This window comes from Ranitomeya imitator, chromosome 2, assembly GCF_032444005.1.
Source record: "Ranitomeya imitator isolate aRanImi1 chromosome 2, aRanImi1.pri, whole genome shotgun sequence".
In the NCBI taxonomy this organism is placed as follows: domain Eukaryota; kingdom Metazoa; phylum Chordata; class Amphibia; order Anura; family Dendrobatidae; genus Ranitomeya; species Ranitomeya imitator.
In genome coordinates this window covers 477272162-477297126 of record NC_091283.1, presented here as the reverse complement: position 1 = coordinate 477297126, position 24965 = coordinate 477272162, and the positions used below count along the sequence as shown (strand labels likewise).

The 24965-nt window shown below is 42.5% G+C and overlaps 1 protein-coding gene across 2 annotated transcripts in view; it reads right to left on the bottom strand.

The window, feature by feature from the left end:
- Nucleotides 1-24965, bottom strand: part of ASIC2 (acid sensing ion channel subunit 2) — a 1423043-nt gene that overhangs the window by 14654 nt on the left and 1383424 nt on the right. For both annotated transcript variants that reach the window (XM_069751320.1, XM_069751319.1), the window contains exons 4-8: nt 19403-19553; nt 19211-19267; nt 12107-12260; nt 7616-7707; nt 5915-5994 (exon numbers count right to left, since the gene is read on the bottom strand). In XM_069751320.1, coding sequence (XP_069607421.1) covers nt 5915-5994; nt 7616-7707; nt 12107-12260; nt 19211-19267; nt 19403-19553 — 534 coding nt within the window. The remainder of the gene's footprint in view (nt 1-5914; nt 5995-7615; nt 7708-12106; nt 12261-19210; nt 19268-19402; nt 19554-24965) is intronic.

Sequence of the window (24965 nt, the reverse complement as noted above, 5' to 3'; positions counted from 1 at the left end):
GATGTATCAATAGACAACACTGGCACAATAACACCACTAAAAAGCTTGGGCAACTGTCCAGGGTTGCAGAGCGGTATTGGAAGAAAACACATTCGCAAGACGACTTCACTGCATTCAAACAGGCAACACTCGCTTTTAAATCTGCCTGTCACCTCTGCTAAACAGGCCTACTTTACATCCCTCGTATCCTCCCTATCTAAAACCCCAAACAGTTATTCAAAACCTTTAACTCCCTTCTCTGCCCCCCACTGCCCCCTCCAACCTCCCTCATCTCTGCTGAGGACTTTGCCACACACTTTAAAAATAAGATCGACCAAACAAGGCAAGTCTTCATTGTTCAACCACCACAACCCCTTTGTATACCAGACGAATGCCCAAACCCCATAACCTCCCTATCCATCATCACTGAATGGGGGCTTAATTGTCTCCTCTCCAAAGCGCACCTCACCACCTGTGCGCTTGACCCCATCCCTTCCCACCGCCTCCCCAACCTCACCACCACACTTATCCCATTCCTAACCCACCTCTTCAACCTATCACTAACTTCTGGCACCTTCCCTTCTGCTTTCAAACATGCCACAATCACGCCTATCCTTAAAAAGCCAACCCTCGACCCAACAGCTATGTCCAGCTATCGCCCAATATCGCTGCTCCCATTCGCTTCCAAACTCCTGGAGCAGCACGTCCTCGCTGAACTTTCCTCCCACCTCTCATCTAACTTGCTCTTTGACAATCTACAATCTGGTTTCCGCCCCATCACTCAACTGAAACAGCACTGACCAAAATCACTAATGACCTACTTACAGCCAAAGCTAACAGACAACACTCTGTACTCCTCCTTCTAGACCTGTCCTCTGCTTTTGACACAGTTGACCACTGACTCCTACTACAGATCCTCTCCTCCTTTCGCATCAAAGACCTCGCCCTATCCTGGATGTCCTCATACCTTTCCAACCGCACATTCAGCGTCTCCCACTACCTCCTCATCCCATCCTCTCTCTGTTGGAGTCCTCCAAGGCTCTGTTCTAGAACCCCTACTCTTCTCAATCTACACACTTGGCCTGGGACAACTCATAACGTCCCATGGATTCCAGTTCCACCTTTATGCTGATGACACTCAGATCTACCTTTCTGGCCCAGATGTCACCTCTCTGCTGTCCAGAATCCCGGAGTGTCTATCAGCCATATTCTACTTCTGCTCCTCTCGCTTCCTCAAACTCAGTGTGGACAAATCTGAACTCATCATCTTTCTTCCATCTCATAGATCTTCCATACCTGACTTTTCTATCGCAATTAACTACATCACCGGAACTCCGCTGCCTTGGAGTAACCCTTGACTCTGCCCTGTCCTTCAAACCGCACATCCAAGCTCTTTCCACCTCCTGTCGCCTCCAGCTCAAAAATATCTCCAGAATCCGTCCTTTTCTCAACCGTCAATCTACTAAAATGCTTGTGCATGCCCTAATCATCTCCCGCCTTGACTACTGCAACACCCTCCTCTGTGGCCTCCATGCTAACACCCGTCCCTTGCACCTCTCCAGTACATCCTTAACTCTGCTGCCCGACTAATTCATCTCTCTCCTCGCTACTCCTCCGCTTCCCCTCTCTGCAAATCTCTTCACTGGCTCCCATTCCATCAGCGTATCCAGTTCAAATTACTAATACTGACCTACAAAGCCATCCATAACCATCCATATATCTCTGAACTAATCTCCCGATATCTTCCCTCACGTAGTCTCCGGTCCTCCCAAGACCTCCTTCTCTCCTCCACACTTATCCGCTCCTCACCCAACCGCCTCCAAGACTTCTCCAGAATATCCCCAATCCTCTGGAATTCTTTGCCCCAACACATCCGACTATCAACCACATTCGGGTCCTTCAGACGGAACCTGAAAACCCACCTCTTCAGGAAAGCCTACAGCCTACACTGACCCCACTGCCTCCTCACCACTACTGAAGCTACCGCCTCACCAACACCAGAGCTCCTACAACTCTCAACCTATTGTCTCCATCCCCACCACCCTGGTGAATGTAAGCCCGTAAGAGCAGGGTCCTCTCCCCTCTGTATCAGCCTGTAATTGTTAGTTTGCTTACTGTAAGTGATATCTGTAATTTGTATGTAACCCCATCTTATGTACTGCACCATGGAATCAATGGTGCTATATAAATAAATAATAATAATAACATGGCTACTCTCCTTGAGCGGAATAGCTACTTATTGTGACTACAAATACATTCAAAGCTGCAGTCAAAAAAATGCTTTGCTGTCACTATTTCTCAGGCTGCACATCTTTTTGCAGCCTTTTATCATTCACGGTCACAGAGAAATGATCTGTTGCATTGCAGTAGATCTGTGAATAGCCAGAGCTGTATTCACAGTTCTGCTATTTTCTTGCCTACTCTCTGGCTACTGGGAGCTTATACGTTTTGAACCTGCTATGTGTCGACCTTTCTAACGTGCGGGTGAGACAAGTAATCATGGCCGCCCCTTTATGTTTCGCTACTGTGAGGAAATAACAGATCCACGCAACCAACTTTCCAACACAAATGTTATGGTCTTATTTAATGTTCGATTTGTATTTTGTGTAATAGGAAATGGAAAAAAAATCCACAAGTTATTGAGGCTGGCATCCATGCTGCGGGCAGCTAATAGCCCGCTCCACCTTCTGAATGATGGAAGCTGCAGATCCTATGTGACGGTTTTGGCAGCATCTTTCCTGTAATATTTCCTCCATGGATTTTTACGATATTTTAATGTTCTTCTGGTGACCTTGGCTGTAATCCCCAAAGCACATGAAAGTCTCACACACCCAGAATAAACAGCTCCTCTGCCCAGTCGGTGGCTGTGCCAGTCTCTTGAAATTTACACATTTATCATTCGGTGGACAGAAGTCTGCAAACAAAGAGGCCAAACTCTGGGATCCAAAGTTTATTTATTGATGGATTAACTTATCCTAGGGAAAGTTTCAGGACCAGGGAGAGTGGCTGAATACAGCCTCTAGCCATGGCTTAGAGCTTTGCTGTCTGTTGTTAAATGTATAGTTGTTGCACGTAACCAAACTTTTTTTTTGAGGGGGCATGACAAAATTGACTCTATGGTTATCCATACGGTATAACGTGCTTAGTGTTACATTACAGTGCTATTAACCTGCAAGAAAACGTTAAAAAAAATCTTTCTGAATTTAACTAGTCATCCAGAGAGTTTAACGTGGTTAGTGTTACACTACAGTGGTATATAAAACTGCAAAAAAGCATTCAAATTTTTTTTCTGTATGCAATAACTTATTCATAGAGTTTATTGTGGTTAGTGTTACATTACGGTGGTATAAACCTGCAAAAGAACAAAAAAAATCTTTCTTGGTTGAATTAGTCCATAATCCATACAGTGTAACATGATTAGTGGGTGACAAAGATGGCAGAATATCCGGAGACTCCCAATGGAGCAACCGTAGGAATATCGGGGCCAGAACAAGCTTGAGAGACAGCGGAGGTGGCAGGAGCCTGTGGTGTGGAAGCTGCCATTTTCCATGAACCACTAGTACCTGAACCCAGACCATGGCCTTCACCACTGGGATCCTTGCGGACTGCGGACGGGATAGCCGGGGTCCAGCAACTGGTGAGTGGACTACGGGGCCTAGGCTCGTCAGAAGAGAGAAGGAGGCGAGCCAGGACCAGCACTGTAGACATGCCTCAAGGTACCAAGAATTGGCTTCCCATGGCTAGGTCATTATTTACGACCAGCAGCAGAGATGGGGTCCATAGCAAAGTTTGGATCCCGTCATCACATCTTGTTCAACCAATGGGCAGTAGAGACAGAACATTTGCCTTGAAGGCTGCAAGAGCTGACATCTGGAACCAGGGTCACGTTCCTCAAAATGGAGGGGCAACATTGATGGTATACTGTGGGGGTGATCTAAGAAGGAAGGGAGCTCCGGCACTACTCAAAGACAGGTCACCTACAGCCCAGGCTCTTGGGAATCGTGCTCCAGGAATCAGGTGGAGGCGATCCCCTTAGCCCCCCGAGGAAGGAAAAGAAGAAACGGACAATTGAAGAGGATTTGGCTCTGTAAAGCGCAATTGTGCCTGTTGCACAAAAAAGAACCATTGAGGAACTGTTCTGCGTTCCTGAGGGCTGTAGGTCCTAAAGTGTGCCAGGAGTCCCAGTGTTGACCAGGACGGCCAGAGGAGTTTGTTTTCCCCCTTCCAGTTTGTTTTTGCGCACAGAGGGGAGGAAAAGAGTGACATGATGATCTAGACAGGTCAGGACTCTATAGACTGTGTTGGACCGCATGGATTATGCCCATGGCCTATTGGGCATACTGTTATATTGGCCAATGGGCCTTTGATTATAATGACTGTCCTCTGTATTTTGGGGGTCAGTGAGTAAATAATAATCTTTATTTTTATATAGCACCAACAAATTCTCCAGCGCTTTACAGTTTACACACATTATCATTGCTGTTCCCGATGGGGCTCACAATCTAAATCCCTATCAGTATGTTTTTGGAATGTGGGAGGAAACCGGAGAACCCAGAGGAAGCCCACACAAACACGGAAAGAACATGCACTCCTTGCAGATGTTGTCCTTGGTGGGTTTTGAACACTGGACTCCAGCGCTGCAAGGCAACAGTGCTAACTACTGAGCCACCATGCTGCCCAAGTTGGCCATGGATTCTATATACCTCAGGAAGAGGCCAATTTCATGACATTTTCACTGCCCCTCAGACCTCCTTGTAGGTTTGCCGGCAAAATGCTTGAATTTCCCATTGACTGCCATTATACTCATTACTCAAAATGAGCATCCTAGCATTAGGAATTGCTCGGTTCAAGTAACGAGCATCCGAGCATTTTTGTGCTCGCTCATCTCGATTATAAAACACTTGTAGCGGTAAACCTTTGGTATAAGGACTTAGTATAGGGTCTAATAGATGTCACCTTGTTGTAAGCAAATGGACTTACACACTTTGATCAAAATGTGCACAAAGAACTTAATGTTTCTAAGTATGAATCAAAACTGGAATTAATATATATATGATATTTGCATAATGCTGTTGTTCGTATATGGATGTTTGTATTGCAGCAACTGTGTACTTGCTCCTGTTGATCTTTCCAATAACCTATGAAGCACTACATCTATTAAGAAGAGTGCACAGGATCAAAGGATGGAAAAATAAACAGGACAGTATTTTTTACCGCAATCTTCTATGTTTTTATGAGTGCAGAGGGAGGGAAACATGCAAAATTGTTTCTTCAAACTGATTTGAGTAACTATACCATTGTGTATAATTTATTTCTAGATCGGGCAATGACAAGGTCTGTTATCATTCGCTGTATTACAATAATGGGGGCACAAGTCTATAACCACACTCCATGCTGTGCTAATTAAGCAGAATCCCTGGAAGTTTACCTGCCAGGACCACTCAGAGACAATTGATGAGCTTGCCTTCATTTTAATGAGCGTATCGATTTCTCACATGACTAAACATATCATTTTCATAAATGATGTTTACGTTGTTTATGTGGTCGTTCCATCTCTGATAAATTCAATGATGTTAGTCATTTCTAATTTGCAGATCATGTTCAGTGATAGGAATACTTGTCCGTACATATGGGGATTGGTCATACAAGCCATTTCTTTATATACTTTTTTTTTTTTTAACATAGGTCTTTGCGTAGGTCCTCTGTACATGTCAGCAGACTACAGGCTATTTCACCACAACATGTAGGCAATTTATAGCTCACAAATGGAAGCCTGGAGAACAAACTGAATGTTAATGCACCTTGTAAATAGAGTAAAGTAACCAGGTCAAACCCATTTCTGATGACACCACCATATACTGCGGAAACAACACATACTGAGTGGAGAAAGAGGAGAAATCATGTAATGTGTAAAGCAGAAAATCATGTTACTCACCTCATAAATGTAGTCAAATAGTTCCAGGATAGTCAGAATACTCGCTCCTATAAACAGCCCCATCTGACCCCCAATGTCACCTGCAGGGAAGATGTGCTATAGTCACCATAGGTATCTCACAAGTGGTAAACAATATTACCACACCTCATAGGTTATAGAAGAGCATTGGATTGTTTCACATACAGTAGGGTTTTTCTGTGGTTGTGGGGAAAAATAGAGCAATTTTTGTGCCAATTTTCAATGCATTTTTTAAACATTTTTTTTTTTTTTAGCCAAAGCCTAAATTCAATTATAATGTAAATTACTTAAGGACTTTTACTTCTCCTACCTGATAGATCCAATTTTGTCCTTAGCTCAAATACTGGACCAAAGCTGCAGTGCAGTTTTTCAAAAAATTCTATGTGTTAGGCCGGGGTCACACTACAGCGTAATACGAATGAGTGTTAAGCGAGAAAAAATCGCATAACACTCGGCCCAATGTTAATCTATGGGGCAGCTCCCATCATCCATTTTTTTCTCGTCTGTATTACACTTGCAAGTGAAGTCGCAGTATGCTGCGATTGTCCGCATATCTCAGCTGAGAAACGCCAATGCAAGTCTATGGGTGCGAGAAAAAAAAAATCGCACAGCACACGGACCATCAGTGTGACTTAAGAGAAATTCTCAGGCATTGGGCAGGTGACAGGAAAGGCTCAGACATTATTTGCTTATTTTGCAAGTGTGAGAAAATCTCACCATACGGATGACACACGGATACTCTTTCGAGAAAAAAACGCATCCTGGCATTGCACACGTATGAGATACAGATAACCATGCGGAGAACATTTGTGCGATTCTCAGCAGACAAAATTGGACAGATTTTTTTATACATTGTGTGTGACCCCGGCCTTAAAGGGACTCTGTCACCTGAATATGGAGGGAACAATCTTCAGCCATAGGGGTGGGGTTTTCGGGTGTTTGATTCACCCTTTCCTTATCCGCTGGCTGCATGCTGGCTGCAATATTGGATTGAAGTTCATTGTCTGTCCTCCATAGTACACGCCTGCGCAAGGCAAGATTGCACCTTGCGCAGGCGTGTACTACGGAGGACAGAGAATGAACTTCAATCTAATATTGCAGCCAGCATGCCGCCAGTGGGTAAGGAAAGGGTGAATCAAACACCCAAAAACCCCGCCTCTATGGCTGAAGATTGTTCCCTCCAAATTCAGGTGACAGAGTCCCTTTAAATCACCCTTAAAGAGGCGTTGTCATCAGGATTTTATATCCAAAACTAATTATATAAAGGTGCCATAATGCTGAAGAAATCCTTACCTTTCTTATAGTAATATATTTTGGTCCTTTAGAGAAATGGATGAAATTGTATGCTAATGAGTTGTAAGTGCAGTTGGCGGGTGCTGCACCTTACAGATCTCTTGTCATCTTGTCTCTCATGTCAGTCAGAGACAGGAGGCAGACAGCGGGAGGAGAAAAGGCAGAAAAGTGGGCGAATGCAGAGCCCACCCCACCCCACTGCAATTAATTTCATCTATGGAGTTCTGTAAAACGGCAAAATGGATTTCTGCCAGAAAGGTAAAGATTTAATGAGCATTGAAGCACCATTACAAGCATGATTCAGATCTTTTTACTCTTGTCACTACCCTCTGGACATATGTTTTTCATGCTCCTGTTCACCTTATATTGCCATGTACAGAATAAACTTACCAAGCAGTCCAGCCACCTCGTAGGCTTTCCTCTGCTCTATGGTTTCATAGTTCAAAGCTTCGAAGAACACATCCAGGACCAGTATATTTTCCCTGTAACGAGGCAAGAAAACAATAGCATTTTATCATTTTATCTAGAAGAATCTGAATACGCAGTGCTGCCATACTTTAAACCAAACCAATCTTATCCTGAATGATGCATGAGGCATCATTTCCAATATGAGGGCTGAGACAATAATGGCTACAGTATATCAGCTGTCAAGGTTAAAGGTTTTGTCAACTCAACACATTCTCACAAAGCGGTAGCTAAGGCTGCATTTACACTGAAAGATTACTGTTTACAAGCGTTCATAAGAGAGCAAGTTTCAGTGTACCCAGGCTGTCGATCACCTGATGAAAAACATTCGCTCGCTGGGTGAAATGATAATTGAGCAGAGAAAGAGGTCGTTGTTCTCAGCAGTGGATCGTCCTGTGTAAGGAGGACTCGTACTGCCGAGAACTATGACAACCTCGATAAGCATTGTTTACTTTGGTCTAACTGCGCAAACAGGCTATTAAACAATTGTCAATCGATAAAAGTCTACCAATGGTGATCATTTAGTGCTGTTGGTCAGTCCATGTAAACACACCCTAAGGTTTCCTTCACCTTGTGCAAAAGGTTAAATGTACTGCCCTCACCCTATGGCCGGTGTCACACTTGCGTGTGCAATGCGAGAAACCCGTGCGAGTCTCTCGCATCAATAGCCGGCACTGCCTCCAGCACTCAGGACCGGACTTTGCGGATGCATGTATTTCTATGCAGCTGAACACTCCGATCCGAACCGCCGGCGGCAGTGCCGGGTATTGATGCAAGAGACTTGCGCAAGTTTCTCGCATTGCACACGCAAGTGTGATGCTGGCCTATATCTAAATATCACAGTCCAAGAAAAGTGGCTTGTTATCTGCAAAGAAAGGTTATTTCAGCTCACCCATTAGAAGTTGAATCTCTGTGGTAATACCATCCGAGCACGGAGATGACATCACTGCCAGGACGTGAAAAATCTAAGAAGAGGGTAAGGAAATCGAGCTCCAGGGTGTAAAATATCAAAAAATTCTTTATTCAAACATTTAGAAATTGGAACAAGAGGTTGCAAATGACCAGCAAAATCGTTTAAGTTGCAGCCATAGATGACTGAACGCGTTTCGAACAACTTCTGTGTTCTTGGTCTTCAGTACCAAGATTAAGAGCACAGAAGTTGTTTGAAACGCGTTCAGTCATCTATGGCTGCTGCTTAAACGATTTTGCTGGTCATTTGCAAGCTCTTATTCCAATTTTTAGATGTTTGAATAAATTTTTTGATATTTTTCATACTGGAGCTGGATTTCTTTACCCTTTTCTTAGATCACCCCCTTTATCACTCCTGCAAATGGCCTGCTTGCTCCTCTGTGGCTACTTCCCAGCATTCACCCATTGTTCCTCTAATAACCAAGTCTATGTCTCATCATACCTCTGTAAGTCTGTAAGTCTCTACAACTTGTACTATTTAAACTTCACGGCTTAATGTGTCGGCAAAACTGAAATCACAGAGGCACATCGCAATAATGGATGTAATGATTTCCTATATAATGACATTGCAACCCGTGATATACTAAGACTGGGACACATAGCCTCATGTTTCAAAAATGCATTGGATTTTCTGTCATTGCTCTCAAATCACACAACCCACTTGCCATAGACTTCAATGCAAGTCACCCGCGACTGTGATATGTCAGTAACTTGGATGTTTTATTTACAGCAAAATCAGCGCTTTAAAATAGTTGCACAATAGCAAGTCGCAGACAAGTTGCACAAAAAATTTTTGTTGCAATTTTTCGAGAATTGCTGTGGCACAACACATGTCACCGCACCATGTAGCTCTGCAGTAATGTAATGTAAGACTCTGAAAGCAATCGGCTCCACTGCTGAAACCCATCAGTTGAATGGGGGCATGACAAAAAACGGTGAAAAGTGTGAGGCCAATTAAAAGAACTTTTTTGTGAGGATTGAAATCACCATGAAGAGCAATGTGCATCCCCATACATAGATCAGAGATGAGCAAATCGACCCGTGGATCAAGGTTCAAGTACAGGTCAAATTTATAGTCAGTGAAGTTCTCTCTCCTCTGTATATTGTAAGTTCTTATGGTCAGTGGGATCCTCTCTCTCTACTGTAGTGTGTAAGCTCTTATGGTCAGTCAGGTTCTTTCTACTGTAGTATGGAAGTTCTTATGGTCAGTGGGGTCCTCTCTCTCTACTGTAGCGTGTAAGCTGTTATGGTCAGTCAGGTTCTTTCTCTCTACTGTAATGTGTAATCTCTTATGGTCAGTCAGGTTCTTTCTACTGTAGCGTGTAAGCTCTTATGGTCAGTCAGGTTCTTTCTCTTTACTGTAACGTGTAAGCTCTTATGGTCAGTCAGGTTCTTTCTACTGTAGTATGGAAGTTCTTATGGTCAGTGGGGTCCTCTCTCTCTACTGTAGCGTGTAAGCTCTTATGGTCAGTCAGGTTCTTTCTCTCTACTGTAATGTGTAAGCTCTTATGGTCAGTCAGGTTCTTTCTACTGTAGCGTGTAAGCTCTTATGGTCAGTCAGGTTCTTTCTCTCTACTGTAATGCGTAAGCTCTTATGGTCAGTCAGGTTCTTTCTACTGTAGCGTGTAAGCTCTTATGGTCAGTCAGGTTCTTTCTCTCTACTGTAATGTGTAAGCTCTTATGGTCAGTCAGGTTCTTTCTTTCTACTGTAGTGTGGAAGTTCTTATGGTCAGTGGGGTCCTCTCTCTCCTGTAGTGTGTAAGCTCTTATGGTCAGCAGGATCCTCTCTCTGTATCACTCTCTCCACTGTATAATGTAAGCTCTTTTGGTCAGTGAAGTTCTCTCTCTCTCCTCTTTATATTGTTAAGTTCTTATTGTCAGCGGGGCTCTCTCTCTCTTTCTACTGTAGTGTGTAAGCTCTTATGGTCAGTCAGGTTCTTTCTACTGTAGTGTGGAAGTTCTTATGGTCAGTGTGGTCCTCTCTACTGTAGCGTGTAAGCTCTTATGGTCAGTCAGGTTCTTTCTCTCTACTGTAATGTGTAAGCTCTTACGGTCAGTCAGGTTCTTTCTCTCTACTGTAATGTGTAAGCTCTTATGGTCAGTCAGGTTCTTTCTACTAGATACAGAATAAGGGAGAAAAAAAAAAATTCTACAGCCAAAACTAATGAAAATGCAGTGTCACTGCATTTTCATTAGTTTTGGCTGTAGAATTTTTTTTTTCTCCCTTATTCTGTATCTTGCAAACTTCTGATGGTAACCTACCTAATTGTAGAGTATAACATGCTGTATATACATAGTACCGTTTACAGGTGACCATACTTATGTGTCACTGCATTTTCATTAGTTTTGGCTGTAGAATTTTTTTTTTCTCCCTTATTCTGTATCTTGCAAACTTCTGATGGTAACCTACCTAATTGTAGAGTATAACATGCTGTATATACATAGTACCGTTTACAGGTGACCATACTTATGTGTCACTGCATTTTCATTAGTTTAGGTTCTTTCTACTGTAGTGTGGAAGTTCTTATGGTCAGCGGGGTCCTCTCTCTCTACTGTAGCGTGTAAGCTCTTATGGTCAGTCAGGTTCTTTCTCTCTACTGTAATGTGTAAGCTCTTATGGTCAGTCAGGTTCTTTCTACTGTAGTGTGGAAGTTCTTATGGTCAGCGGGGTCCTCTCTCTCTACTGTAGCGTGTAAGCTCTTATGGTCAGTCAGGTTCTTTCTTTCTACTGTGGTGTGGAAGCTCTTATGGTCAGTAGGGTCCTCTCTCTCCTGTAGTGTGTAAGCTCTTATGGTCAGCAGGATCCTCTCTCTGTATCGCTCTCTCCACTGTATAATATAAGCTCTTATGGTCAGTGAAGTTCTCTCTCTCTCCTCTGTATATTGTAAGTTGTTATGGTCAGCGGGGTCCTCTCTCTCTACTGTAGTGTGTAAGCTCTTATGGTCAGTCAGGTTCTTTCTCTCTACTGTAGTGTGGAAGTTCTTATGGTCAGTGGGGTCCTCTCTTCCCTGTAGAGCATAAGCTACCCATGTGTATTTTGTCAGCAATTACAAGCTTTCCAATATTAATTCACACAACTTTTTTCACCACAAATCAAATTTTGTGGAAAAATCTGTCGAAGTAAAAAAAAATTAATTTCAAAAGATCATCTCATCTCTAATATAGCCAGATTTGCCACTATTTTAACCTCTTAGTATGTAGAGATTGATGTAGATGGTGAGTTGACTCAACACAAGGTCTTTGATCAATATTGCACATGACAGAAATTAGAAGCGAACGTATCGTAATTACAGTCCCAGTCGTGCAGCCTACAACTTCAAGCAATCATATCTCATGTTTATAACTGTGCTCTAGCAGATCCTTTATAAATGCTAGATTCCCTGGTAGATTTCATTCTCAACCTTACTATTGCATCATCATCATCTCATATTTATCACACATACGTACGAAATGTACTTTTCCGACTTGTTGAACTTCTTTTCCAAGTACTTGGCAGATGTCCTGCTAGGGATTTTCACCATGGACAGCTCCTTGTTGTATCTGGTAAGATTACAGGGTATTGTGCACATACAGAATCCTCCATCCTTCTCTGTAAGTAAACCTTCAGAAACAGGGAAAGATTGATTACCGGAAATTGATTTCTACCTCTCGGCTGCACACGTGTTTGTAAGAGAATCTATGCAAATGACAAATGAAGGAAACCTGTATAGTGGAAAGGGAGCATGACAACTGTAATGGTTGTGTGTTGGATGGAGGACACTGATGGGTGGTGACGCCGAGATTATTGAATTATTCCGTAGATTTTTTTTCACACTGGTTTACAGTATACGGCAGAGAAGTTGACACATTATAGTTATCATGGTTTTAAATGAATCATTTATTATTTTCTTACAAAAAATGATAAACCAGTAAACATCCTAAGATTCCCAATATTGATCCTTTTATAGATTTACATTTATGACCATCAGAGGTTTAGTTTACTGCACAAATATATACAGTATATGGAGGAAAACTTCCATGGACAGTCTCACTGATCATGCACATGGTTGCATTACGCTTCTGTGCACAATGAGGTGCTTATTGATTAGAACCTACCGTTAAGGGTGCTTTCACATTGCGTTCTTGCCCACTTTCAGTGATCCCATCAAGACTTGCATCAAAACTCCCCGTAAAATTGGAATTTGGGCGTATGTGGTGATAGGGTCACTGTTTATAATGGTGACCACAGAGTCAACGTGTGCTCTGTCGTGTATCATTTTTGGGCGTATGTGCCTACTGGAGGTGGACATTTAGACGTAGTATACTGCATCTGAGTGTCTGCCTCCAGTAGGTGTATATGTCTGAAAATGTTGCATGACAAAGCACATGTTGACTCTGTCTGTACCACTATAGTCAATAGCCCCATTGGTACTAACACCTGAATCCTGTTTTGCTTGGGATTCAGATGCAAGCCTTGACGGGACCACTGAACATGAGCAAAAACGCAATGTGAAAGAGGCCTAAGCCACCACCATGCTTTTAAGTAGTTTGGGAAAAACTTTCCAAAATGCCAATGTCAAAACTGGATGTGTTGTTGGTAAAGGAATTTATACATTATCGAGATGAGTATTTTCACCCGCAGGTTTTCATAACTTCCATTCCTTTAAGTGGACAATGACTCCATATTTGCAGCTCTCTCATATATGTCTATGAGACCTATCACTGGTTCTCATTTAGGTAGAAATAGTGCACTGAAGTCTTTAAATTAAAGGTGTTTTCCACTTATGGACTTGACCAAAATCGTAATAAAATAATAAAATCTGATACTTCTCGCTCCCCTCAGGTTCACTGATGACTCTGTGTCCCTGCTCTGGTTTGCAACAGTGATGTCATGTCTACAGTTAACATCAGCGCTGCAGCCAATCACTTAGTTCAGCAGCTTTGTCAATGTAAAAGGCACAAGACGCTGACTTCAGTGATTTGCTGGAGCAGTGATGTACTCTGTAGATGTGATGTCACCGCTGCAACCAGTACACCAAGACCGGAACAGAGACAGAAAGCTGATGCTGGACCCAGGAATGGTGGATGCTATTAACAGAACGCTTGTCAAGAGAGGTCAGAGGTCATTAAATGGAAAACCCTTTAAGGTTTCATGGCTGTACACAGCTAATCAGTTGTAGATGGATCCTTTACAGTGCTACACGAAGTCCTTCTTATCCTGTGTTGTGGTGTCTCCATGAGCTACCATACAATGGATCATGAACCAGTTTCTTTTCCCTAATAGACCAAACAGATGAAAAACTCTATATGGCTCAGTATTAGATTTTGGGGTGCACAGAGCTACAGTATAAACCCATAACAAGCTGTATACTTGAGACATAGCTCTGTGCACACAAGGCCATAAGTACAAAACGTCATTGTGAAGAGGATGACAGGTTAATGGAGATGATCCACTGCTCATTATCTGTCATCACAATGGTTCTTCTTTTATGTAAAATGAGCTAATTGTGGAACGGTAAAATTTATGCTTCATCTGAAGGAAGATAAAGGAAGAAAAGAGACGTAATCTATCGATCAGGGGTTGAGAAAGTCAAGCTCTTTGTTTCTCCCTTTATTGAATGATGATCAGATATAATTAAATTCTCAGAAGCTGCGTTGAAAAGACGCACTAATAATTATAACAGTGAATGAGGAAAAAACGGATTTAGGACAGAAATAATTGCATCCTAATTATGGAGTTGTAGCCAAATAATAAACCTTAAGAAAAGCAGGACGATTTACATGAGTGAGCAAGATGAATTACAGACAGAGGTGCTAATGACAAGAATCACATAATCAGGCTGTGTGATATGTTGGGTTATTAGCACTAAGAAGAGATTTCATCAGATAGGCACTGTATAACACAGAAGACACCATTCCTTGTATCCATACATATTAAATACGTTATTTTCCAGGATATGAATAGCTAATGAGTGCGGTGCCACCAGGAGGTGGCACCATATTATACTAGGGAGAAAGATACCGATTATATCCAGCTCAATTAAATGTTAAGTGGCAAGGTCAAAGTCTGCTTGTGTAAGTAAAGAACATCAGAAGAGTATGGATCCAGCAGCAAGGGCCACGACCGATTCCAAAAACTAGATAGTACTGGTTTCTGTTCTAAGAATAAGCTGCGCATACAGTACACTGTCACTATACACTTTACAGGGTTTCCAGGTTTAAGATGTTGATCATGAATAGCAGATCATTGGAGCTTGCCCCCTGAGATCCCTACAGATTTAGCCGCTTTCAGCAGTGCCAACAGCTGGATGTAAATGGTGAACGGTACATCTCTGTTCGCTATGTAGTAGCCATTCCTGAGTACTGCAGGTCAGTTCCTACTGAAATGTGTTGGATCTGAGCAGCAGTATCTGGGAAACTTTCAACATTTACATCTGGATGAAAACTGCTGGTTGGTGGGGCTGCAGGTTGTTGAAACCCCATTGATCTTATGTTGATCTGTCCTAAGGATTGATTATCAATATCTTAAGCTCTTGACGTGGATAGTGGCTAAATACTTTATGTGCAGGCTACATTTAGAACTAGAAAATCTCTTTAAAGGGACTCCTGCGAGTAAATATACAGTACCTATCCATAACTCTCATCAGTTTCAATGTTCATGCTCAGCCTCTAGCACTTTTTCATGTGGTTTTATTGAACCAAATTCAGAAATGAGAAATACAAATTAAGGACTTAGGCTGTGTTCACGTTTAAGTTGGAGGCTCTGTTCGATATGTGAAACTAATCTAAAGAGAGAACTAGGAACCTCATGTTTTTTGGAATCACCAAGGTTCCCTTTTTCGGGATCCACACTGATTAATAGGTATTATTAAGTAACGTAGTGAGAGGAGAGATTTATCAATTATGTCATAAGAACTTGGGATCAACAAGGTTCCCTTTTTCAGGATCCACACACTGATTGATAGGTATTAGTAAGAAATGTAGTGAGAGGAGAGATCCGAGGCCCGAGTTCTCATAACATAAGATCTACAATGTAATAGGGAAGAGGAAATTATTTAAGGGGCTTCCATCTCAAAATACATTTATGATGTTGCACACTTTTATCAGATGGCTCCTCTTCTCTTTTTGCAGTGGCTCACAAGCACTGACTGTCTGTACAGTAATGTGTGCGCTTCTCCCCTTGCCACTCAATCTCCCCAGTGGGTGAGAGGTGCAGAGACCCTTATACTATACTTATTTGTGCTGTTCTACTCCCTCTTCCTGTGTAAGAGTGATGATAACATGTACATAGCAAAAACTGGCATTTAATAGGTAGCAATTTCTTAAACAAGCAAGCAGTTGCCACTTGTAAATGGAAGAAGGGTGCATGACTGTATTCATAAGGGGAAAGCTAGTCATATACCTTGTGGGAAAGGTAAGCAGCTGATATTTATAAAGATTACCACCTGGAATTGAGGATGCCCATTCTCCTGATAGTGAATAAGAAATTTACAGTGGAGGCAGTGGTAAAGGCTGTAGTGAAGTCTGTTCCGAAGTCTGTGGTGAAGTCTGTGGTAAATGCTGTAGTAAAGCATGTGGTGAAGCCTGTGGTAAAGGCTGTGTTGAAGGCTTCTGTGAAAGTCGTGATAAAAGTTGTGGTAATGGCTGTGGTTAAGGTTGTAGTAAAGGATGTGGTGACTAGAGATTGGCTAACCCAAACAGTAAAGTTCGGCGTCTGTACTGAACACTTACTGTTCGGGAGTGGACACCGAAAAAGGACTTCACCGTGAAATCTGTTCCTGTTCGAGTTCTACCCACCAAATACCGGGTGCTTCTCGAGCTGTCATGTGCCTGACAGAACAGCAAAAATTTATTTTGGTCATTACTGCTGGTCACACAGCCACGTAGCCCGCAGCTGTGATTGGAAGTAAAAAGTTTACCTCCAGTCATTGGCATGGGCTGACGGGACTATGGCGTGGGTTCCCCTGTATTTTTATAACCAGCCAGGCAAAACTGACAGTTGTGGGCTGCAACCCTCAGCTGTCAGCTTCAGCACGGTTGGTTATGATAAATAAATGGGTCCCCAAGCCATATTTTTAATTATTTAAATAAATAATTTTGAAAAACGGCATGGGGTCCTCACCAATTTTGATAACCAGCCAAGGTAAAGCAGACAGCTGGGGACTAGTATTCTCAGGCAGGTAAGGGCCATGGATATTGACCCCCCCAGCTTAAAAACAGCAGCCCACAGATGCCCAGGAATTGTGCATCTATTAGATGAGCCAATACTGTCGCTTTGCCTGGCTCTTCCAATTGCTTTGTAGCGGTGGCAAGTGGAGTTCATATTTGTGAGTTTGCTGTCACCTTTATATTGTCTGGTGACATCAAGCCCACAGCTTAATAATGGAGAGGCGACTATAAGATGCCTATCCATTACTAATCCTATAGTTATATCGTAAATAAACATACAGCAAGTACAAAGTCTTTCATCAGAATTGGTGCATCTTATAGATGAGCCTTTTCTCTGCGGCTCCGAGCTACTATTTTTAGGGTTGGGGGCAATATCCATGGCACCTTACCAGCCTGAGAATACCAGCCCGTCTATGCTTGATAACCAGATTAAGTTTTGCCTAGCTGGTTATCAAAAAGACTAGGAAATCTAAGCCTTTTTTTAATTACTTATTTCTTGCGCAAGTGCCAGCTGATGAATACTCCCATCAGCCACTACCTTCTCTTGCTGTTATTATCGGCAGCATTCGTAGGCTGATGGGAGAAGTAGCCCCATCAGTCTATGCCAGTGACTGGACCTTTGATGATTTTACCTCCAATCAGAAGCAGTGTTTGCCACACTGCCAAACTGTCATGTGCATGACAAACACTCGATGTTCGGGACCCCCATTCAAGTGAATGGGGTCCAGGTCCAGGTACTGCTCTGAAACCCAAAAATAACATTTTTTTAACTGTTCGGCTGAACCTGCAGACTCGAACATCCACAGGTTTGCCCATCTCTAGTGGTGACGGCCGTGGTGAAATTTGTTACAAAGCCTGTGGTGACATCTGTGCTTAAGGCTGCTGTGAAGACTGTGGTAAATGTTATGGTAAAGACTAAAGTGAAGGCTGTGGTGGGGAGGTCAAGATTTCAAAATTGAATCAATTAGAAATGGAATCATGGGCGACGTAGGCTCCCAAATAATTCCAAATAGTTTAGCTGTAGAGAGATGGAAAAGAGACTGAGTATCTATAAGCAAACACAGCCATCTGGTGGGTGAAACTGTTCGTGAAAGGAAAAAAGAAAGAATTGTGTTAGCCGGAACCAAATTGTGCTGGGAGATTTGCAGGGGGAGTGAATTTGCCTGTTGAACCTGATCAGGTGACATACAGGAAGGACTTCCTGAATATAAAAGGCCTGGCCAGGGTGAGAAGAGCAGTTGGTTCCAGAACCTGCACCAGTGCAGGTCATATGCCTGCGAGGTGGGCTTGCAGCCACCATTGCCACAGAAGAGTCTGGGAGAGGCCAGATACCGAAGAAGGCCTGAGTTGTGAGGAAGATCCATGCTCCGCTGAAGTGGAATGCTGTAACTAGATCCAAACTAGGCCAGAGAGATGCCACGGCTGAGTTACTGGGACATGCTTGAAGAGCGATACAGGCGGGACATCGTGAGCCAGTGAGCGAGATTTGGGCAACTGCAGTCGAGGCCCGAGATCCAGACTACCCTGGCAAAGTACCGAAGACCAGAGTAACGCCGGTCAAGACCCGGAACCCAGACAACATCAGCCAAGAGTCAAGAACCAGCCTCCTCCACTTTACCAAATCGAGGAGATGCCCATTGGCGGTCAAGAACCGAGGATACCAGAAGAATATGCTACCAGAGACTCTCACATCAGCTGGTGATCGGAAGATGCGAGTGAGCAGGGCCATTGTTTTCAGCACAGAATCTCAGTACCGGGTGTGGGTTGGGGGAGTTTGCAGATGATTTAGTGCCTGGCTGATGCAAATGTGGTCCAGAAAGTGTTATTAGACTTTGTCAGGGCCTAGAAAGCTGCAAGGGTGCTCTAGAAACTGTTCCTGCTAAATACAGTGTTTGCCCCCTTCCTGGTTAGACCAAGGTTGGACTGCAGACACCGAGCTGATCTCAAGAACATATCTCTCATAGTGTACTAACCAATATATCTCTATGCATATAATTGCCTGCTGCCTGTAAATGATACCATGAATATTGTTCTTGTGTTAACCCTGTTAAGTGAATAAAGTAGAAGTAGATTGCTGATCACGCCTGTTGCCTCTGCTGTTGCATTCAGATCACCTGCTTTTCATAGCCATGATCATTTTCTAAACTAAGATGGTGCACTTGACTTCTGCCTTTATTTTTTTTTTTAAATCATGTTTAGTTTGCTAAATGTGCCCCCAATGAATCAGTCTAACCACTCATTCAGGTCTATAGCTAGAAGGAACAGGATCATCTACACATCATTTATTTATCCAGCGGTACAGAGTAATACTAGCGTTTCCATCCCATAAAAATTGAAGATACCTAGAGGTCTGTGTGTGCATGGTGTGCGGCTGTGTGTGTTATTGTGAGGTGCATGACTCACTGAGGGCCGGCTCCGCACACTCCTTGTACTGCTCTGGTGTACAGAAGGGAGCATCACCTAGAAACACAGAGACAACACTCATTACTGACATGTCATCAGATAGCTCCTAGATTGTACAGCACACAATCTTGCAGAAGCAAACATCCCAATGGTTTTATCCCAAGCAGAGAATTCTGTAGTTGCCCATCTCACCTGGCATGTGTACCATTTTGCAGTTGCAGTTCTCGACAATGTATCTGGTCTCACAGTCAATCCTGCATGCTGATATGCTGTATACTGGGAAAAAGTCCGAACCCAGGTCGGAAAATCGACAAACACCCCACGGAGATGGGAGGTACATCAGCTACAAGAAGAAAACAGAAAAACACAACAATGAACATTAATGATTACTAATGTCTGCACCATACTCTATTACCGTACATAGAAAAGCATGAAACAAATATCGCAATAGTCATACTCTATCCAGCATGTGTGGTTTTCTACACACATATCAGTGATCACAAGTGATATTTAAAGGGGCTTTCTTGAGCAGAGCAGGTGTAAAGGAGGACGGCTATTCATATCTATAGCTAAGCCAGCCACATTCTCTTTATATGTGATAAAGGAGCTTAGCTATTGAATTAAGCAGTGAGAAGTTTCCCACTGAACATGAAATTTAGCAATATGGATTTGGGCAGTTATCAGTGAATCAAAGACTCCAGAGCTAATTAAACTATATTACTAAATTTGTATAACTTAATATTTTAAGCTGCTTTATCTATAATTTTTTTTCTGGAAAACCCCTTGAAATTCACCATACACTCTAAGTTCTAAGTAAATTATTAAGCAAATTAGATTTTACTATAATAAAGATGTAATTTATTGTTTGTTTGTTTTTTTCAAATAAACTAATGGAAGGTATTGTGTCTCAGGGCTCTTTGGATCACAGAAGTCAATCTCAAACATCTGTGATAATTAGTCTGCCAGATGAGCCGAATTAGAGGAAAACGATTTAAGAAGGGCTTTCCACATTAGTAATCAGGCTACAGGTTTCAAGCAATATGGGAAAGAAAATCAATCTCTCTGCTGCTGAAAAGCTTCAAACAGTGCAATGCCTTGGACAAGGTGGGACAAAATTTGACATTTCATAAAAACATGAGGGGTCATAGCACTATGAAGAGATTTGTTGCTGATACAGAGCACAGTTGGGTATGTGTAGATAAAGGCATAACGAGGAAGGTTTCTGCCACATAAATTCATCTGATTAAGAGAGCAGCTGACAAGTAGCAATCAGGTATTTGAAGCTGTTGATGCCATTGGAGTCCTCTAGTTGGCACGTGGCCAGGACTGTGCAAATCACATACACTCCGGGCAATGGCAAACTCTCGCTGTGTGCAAGGTGTGAGGATTCAAAAGCTGGCAGATGCATTGAATGACTACAGACAGATTTAGCTAGTACAACCCCTTTAAATACAATGAAGCTCATGTCATGGCTACTGAATCGGGGCTTGATATACTAACAGGATGGGACTATAGTAAGACCTAAGCTGTAAATAAATAAGGTCCCTACCTCCCTAGACAGCAACTATGACATGAGTTTGCATATAATCTAGGAACACAAAGCCCCCGGCGCCACCCCCACTACTCCAATTAAGCTTCCCCTCTTCCCCTCACATTCTCCCCACTCACACAGTAACATCATATGCATATGTAATGAGTTCTGGCTGGAGAAGTTGTCATGTCGGTCTGGGCCAGATGGAAAACATGGGAAAAGTGAACGACTTCACCAGAAAGAACTTGAGCCGTAAGTCACCACCTATAACTGTATTGTAATCACTTACATGTTCTTCAAGACTGGTATCTACCACTATACAATCACCATATGGCGGTAATATCAGTGTTGTCCCTTGTATAAAAATGTATTTTCAGTAATAGTGCTGTCATTAGCTGATGTTTCCCTCTGCCCACTACTAGGGTCTGCCACTGTAGGTGTAATCAGGGATAACTCATATGCTTCGCCCCCTAAGCTGAACCCCTAGCTACGCTTCTGACTAGGCCTGTTAAGATGTTTTTGATTGAAAAAGTTTTTGATTTCAGTAAATGTGACCTCTTAATGCTGCAAATTAAACAAATGACCATATTCAGTTCTTTACAACCTATAAAATAAGTTTAAACTCTTCTGTGCATAATAATTTGGAACACGGCATTTTAGTTTTGAACAAAAAAATACTGTTATCATTTGCAGATGTGTGGCTGATGGTTTAAACATTAATTATACTGACTTTTTTGCACTGACCGTTTAGGGAAATCAGAGAAAAAATAGCATTTGCATAACAATTTGGAATGCGGTGTATGACTAATTCATTTACTATTCTGTCTAGATGATGGGTAAGCTGTGACCAAATGAGTGTGGTGGCTCCAGCAAGCTTTCTATAGACAGAAACGTTCCAGGGTCATCACACAGATACTGCCAACTACAATGCCCGTTGGATAGAAAGATTTACCTATCACATCTACGGTGGGATGTGCAACAATATCCATCTGTGTTTTCTGCATGTTTCCACCTCTCTGCAGGCTGTACAATGAAAGGCACCCTACGTAAGAGCGAACACAGACAGAAGAGGATCCCTGAGCAAGAACAGTATATGGGCCCGTCCAGTATCTCATCATAGTGAACCCATTACATCTCTCTGACAGAAGCTTCTTTGGAAGTGGTAATGGACTCCCTTACCTCTTGGACCAGTAAAATGTCCACCCCTGACCCTATGTCCCCATTATACATAAACGGCGAACACCATTTTTACCCTATAGTGTTAACCAGGCCTGGATTGACTAATTGGGTTATGAAAATATAATGATTTGCAGTAATTTGTATGACAAGTGGCGTTTGCGCGGAGCGTACAGACTAATGTTTATATATGTGTGTGGATTTAAGTAGAATTTATTACGCCTGCCTCCCAGCCAGCCAGAAAGTGCTCTTTAGTGCTGTTTGCTCCAGTCTCCTAATATATGTGCGAGCAGCTGCAGGAGTGGGTGCGCGCCGAGTCCCCAGCCGATCCCTCCCTGTGTTTTCCATTTCTGAATATTTCATAGCTACATCTTTTTCATTTAAGCGGCAGCATTCTGTCTTGTCTGCTTTACTTTAGCAGTAATAGCTTCACCAGTTACGGTTTTAGAAAATTAAGCAATTGCTCTTAACCCTTCACAGCTGGGGTAGTTTGATACCACATGTATTAGTTTGCAATGTGTAAAAGCAGAGGTGCCATTCCAAATCACATCCAGAGAGGTCCATGTCCTACAGCATCGGAAATATGTCCATTCTTACTGGGAAACTGTTTAAAGAGGTTTCCCCCAACTCTGTTCACGTCAACGAGCAGTCAATTGTCAGGATTCTCCGTCCGAAATCAGACATGCCGGGTTCTTATTTCCCCTGACAATCAATTTTCAGGTGCACATTACAATGAGACAAAACCTGTCAACATCGGGGGATTCAGCTGACATTGAGGTCATGTGTATAGGGGACTTTAGAGTTGTATCTCACATGGATAGAGGACATCTGTCTGTATGCAGTGGTCATATGATAAATTCAATCCCGACGCAATAGGAAAGAAAAGGGGATCAATATGGATCGTTGGTGGTCCCAGCAATCAGATATTTATCACGTGTCCAGAGAATAGGTGATCAATGTCTTTCATCTGAAAGCTCCACCCCCGACTGTGCATCAACAATATATGACCCAGGTCAATGTCTTAGATGCAGTGTTTATTGACCAATGATGTGTAAACCTCTGCATGTTCCATATATGTGAATAGAGTTGTTTTTGCAGCATATTAATTTTAGAAAACATTTAGCTAGCATTAACCAAAGTAATAGATTTGTTTTGGTGTAATGTTCAGGCCATTGACTTGGACGGTATGGTGCCAAGGTCATTGATTTGGATGTATGATGCTCAGGTCATTGACCTGGATGGTATGGTGATCAGGTCATTGATTTGGATGGTACGGTGCAAAGGTAATTTATTTAGATGTATGATGCCCAGGTCATTGACTTGGATGGTATGGTGCTCAGGGCATTGACTTAAATGGTATGGTGCCCAGGTCATTAACTTGGATGCTATAGTGCCCAGGTGAATAGCGTGGATGGTATGATGCCTAGGTTGTTGTCTTGGATGATATGGGCCAAGGTCATTGACTTGGATGATATTGTGCCTAACCATTGACTTGGATGGTATGGTGCCCAGGGCACTGACTTGGATGGTAGGTGCCCAGGTCATTAAAGTGGATGATATAGTGTCCAGGTGATAATCTTGGATGGTATGGTGCCCAGGTCATTCCCTTGGATGGCATGGTGCCCAGGTAATTAATTTGGATGGTATGATGCCCATGTTATGGACTTGGATGATATAGTGCCAAAGTTTTTCACTTGGATGATATAGTGCTCAGGTTATTGACTTGAATGGTATGGTGCCCATGTCATTAACTTGGATGATATGATACTTTAGTCATTGATTTGAATGGCAGTGTTTCTTGACCAATAATGTCTAAACCTCTGCCTGTTTCATACATTTGATTAGAGTTATTACTGTAATGTATGCATTGGGTTTTAGAAATTAAGAAAACATTTAAACAGCATTATCCAGTGCAACAGATTAATATATTACATTTGCTCTGGTGCTGCAGGTATGTGCTGAATGATTTTAGGTAACATATCTCTATGTGTGGAGAGTGACATACCAGCCCTGGCATGTCAATGTGAAGAGGATTATTTGCTGTGCAATGCTCCTCTTCAGACAGGAAGATGACTATAACTCTAAAGCACCACTTGATGAAACCAGACATCTTATAAGTCACTATGAACCCTTTAAGGAGCCTTGCAATGTAACTTGAGATAAAAGCCAAATCAGAATCTCAATTTGCAGACATGGTGTTTCAGGGTATTGCCCCTCATGAGTGCAAAGTATGAGTTCTGATTTGGCTAAGTGAGAGGCTCTGGACTGAGGTCTAAGGGGTAACGTTTCTCCTTGTGGAGAGTGACATACTAGCTATGGCTTGTCAATGTAAGGAGGCTTATTCATCATGCAATGCTCCTCTGGGAAATTAAATATACTAATTGCCTCTTCACAGAGGAAGAGGACTAGAACTCTATAGCACATATCACTATCATTGAAGGGGTCGATAGGGACTTATAGGATCACTGCTTCCATCAGGTGGCATGGCACTACAGAGTTCTAGTCCTCTTCCTCTCTGAAAGGGCAATTTGCATACTGAACGATTGTAGGCATTATAGGAGCTTTCATGGCAGCTTTGGTCTTCAGAGAATGGTAGTTTTTTCCAAGTAGAAGTATTCTTGTTTTTGTAACTGCAGCAGAAACATTAATGGCCATCACAATAAATACGTGGCAACCTGCCCATAAATAGATGTGTTAGATGAGACTGTCAGCTTTGCATCTCCGTGTGATTATGTAGCCACTTAATGATTTGCATTAGTCAATGTATTGTGCTACTGCAGGTAATATCAGACATAATTAACAATGTAACCGGATGGACATGTGACCCACCCACAGAGCCATAAAAAGGGTCTGAACTCAGCATGACATCCCCATTATATACACTGTGTTTCTGCAGAATGACTTCTTCTGCAAATTACACGTATTATAGTGTCTAAAGACCTATCTGCCACTATGTACAGCCAAGAGAAGTTCATGCTTTCAAACTCTCCGCTTCATCATCTACATACTCACCTCGCCCTACATTATTTGTCTTCTCTCGCCGAAGTG